The sequence below is a fragment of the Catharus ustulatus genome, chromosome 30, assembly GCF_009819885.2.
Source record: "Catharus ustulatus isolate bCatUst1 chromosome 30, bCatUst1.pri.v2, whole genome shotgun sequence".
NCBI classification, from domain to species: Eukaryota; Metazoa; Chordata; class Aves; order Passeriformes; family Turdidae; genus Catharus; species Catharus ustulatus.
In genome coordinates this window covers 3,353,063-3,354,474 of record NC_046250.1, presented here as the reverse complement: position 1 = coordinate 3,354,474, position 1,412 = coordinate 3,353,063, and the positions used below count along the sequence as shown (strand labels likewise).

Genomic DNA, 1,412 nt, shown 5'->3' with positions numbered 1-1,412 from the left:
GGGTTCTACAGGTGTTCCCAGTCAGTTCCTCGTGGGGAGTTTTGTGGGGCCAGGGAGGATGACAGGGATGTTTGTGCTCCCTCAGTGGTGACAAAATGGGAGCTGGTGTGACAATTCTCCTTTTGCACCACATTGATGCTCTCCAAAAATCCTTCTACTTCCTCAGGAGCCTTCCAAAAACCCCCCAAACCATCTCTGGATCTTTCAAACTCGGGGCCTGCTCAGGAAATTGGGATCTCAAGAGAGTTCCCATCATTGTTCATTCTTTCAGGGGAATTTGGGCCTTCTGTTTTCAGATCTGTGGGAATTTTATTCCTCTTCCATTTAATTTCTGGGGTCACTGAGGTGGGAAAAGCTCTCCTAGATCATCGAGTCCAATTTTTGACCATCCCCCCCTTTCCATTCCTGACGCGTCTTCCATTCATCCCCAAATGAACGTGGGTATTGTCTACCACCAAATGTTGGTGTGCTTTGGAAACACAAAGAAATCTGAATTGAAAAACCCCTGAAAAAAGTACAAAAAACCCAAAAAACCCCCAAAAAACCAACCAACCATCCAAAAAACAACCAAACCCAAAAAACCCAAACAAAAACCACAAAAACCCCCAAAACCCCAAACCAACAAACAAAAGAAATCCCAAAAAACTCCACAAAAGCAACCCACAAAAACCCCCCAAAAACAAACAAACAAAAAAAACCACCCAAAAAACACAAGGGAAAAAAGAGAATAAAGGAATTCAAAGGCAACAAGGGTCTCATGAATCAGATTTATTGTTTCCCACACCCACATGAGTCTGAAACAGAAATGCAAGACAGAAGAAGATTCCCAACAAAGCAATTACACCCTGAGCAATCAGAAAAGACATTCCCCAAATAATTAGCAAGACCAACACCATGAACATTAATTAGGGGAACATTTCATCCCCCCAGGAGCCCCCATGGCAGAGATTTCAGCGCGGGCGAGACGAGCCGAGGTCGGAGCCGGGGCTGGATCTGGTTCAGAACTTCTGGCATGCCGGTGGAAGGTTCCAGATGTTCTTGGTGTACTGGGGGCAGCAGGGGACAGGGGGACAGACTGGGGGACAATAACGTTGCACAGGGGGACAGCAGGGGACAGGGGGACAGGCAGGGGGACAATAACGCTGCACGGGGGGGCAGCAGGGGACAGGGGCACAGTAGGGGACAGGGGGACAGTAGCGCTGCACCGGGGGGCAGCAGGGCCTCGTGTAGGCGCATTTCTGCACCGGCTGCGCCTGGGGGACGCGGCAGGGAGGCTCCGGCTCGTGGCAGGAGGAGCGGGAGGAGTGGCAGGAGAACCAGGAGCGCAGGCAGGATGAGCGGGAGCCGTGGCACGCGGAACGGGAGCCGTGGCACGAGGACTCGTAGTCGTGGCAGGAGCCGCGGGAGCACAT

General features: G+C 51.6%; 1 protein-coding gene across 1 annotated transcript; it reads right to left on the bottom strand.

The window, feature by feature from the left end:
* Positions 1-998: 998 nt before the first annotated feature.
* Positions 999-1,412, bottom strand: LOC117008687 (putative small proline-rich protein 5). The gene has a single exon (XM_033082677.1). It carries the CDS (start codon positions 1,410-1,412, stop codon positions 999-1,001), a length of 414 nt encoding a protein of 137 aa, XP_032938568.1.

What these genes read in the sequence shown, in the direction of transcription:
- LOC117008687 (XM_033082677.1), bottom strand. Translation starts at nt 1,412, where the DNA reads ATGTGCTCCCGCGGCTCCTGCCACGACTACGAGTCCTCGTGCCACGGC.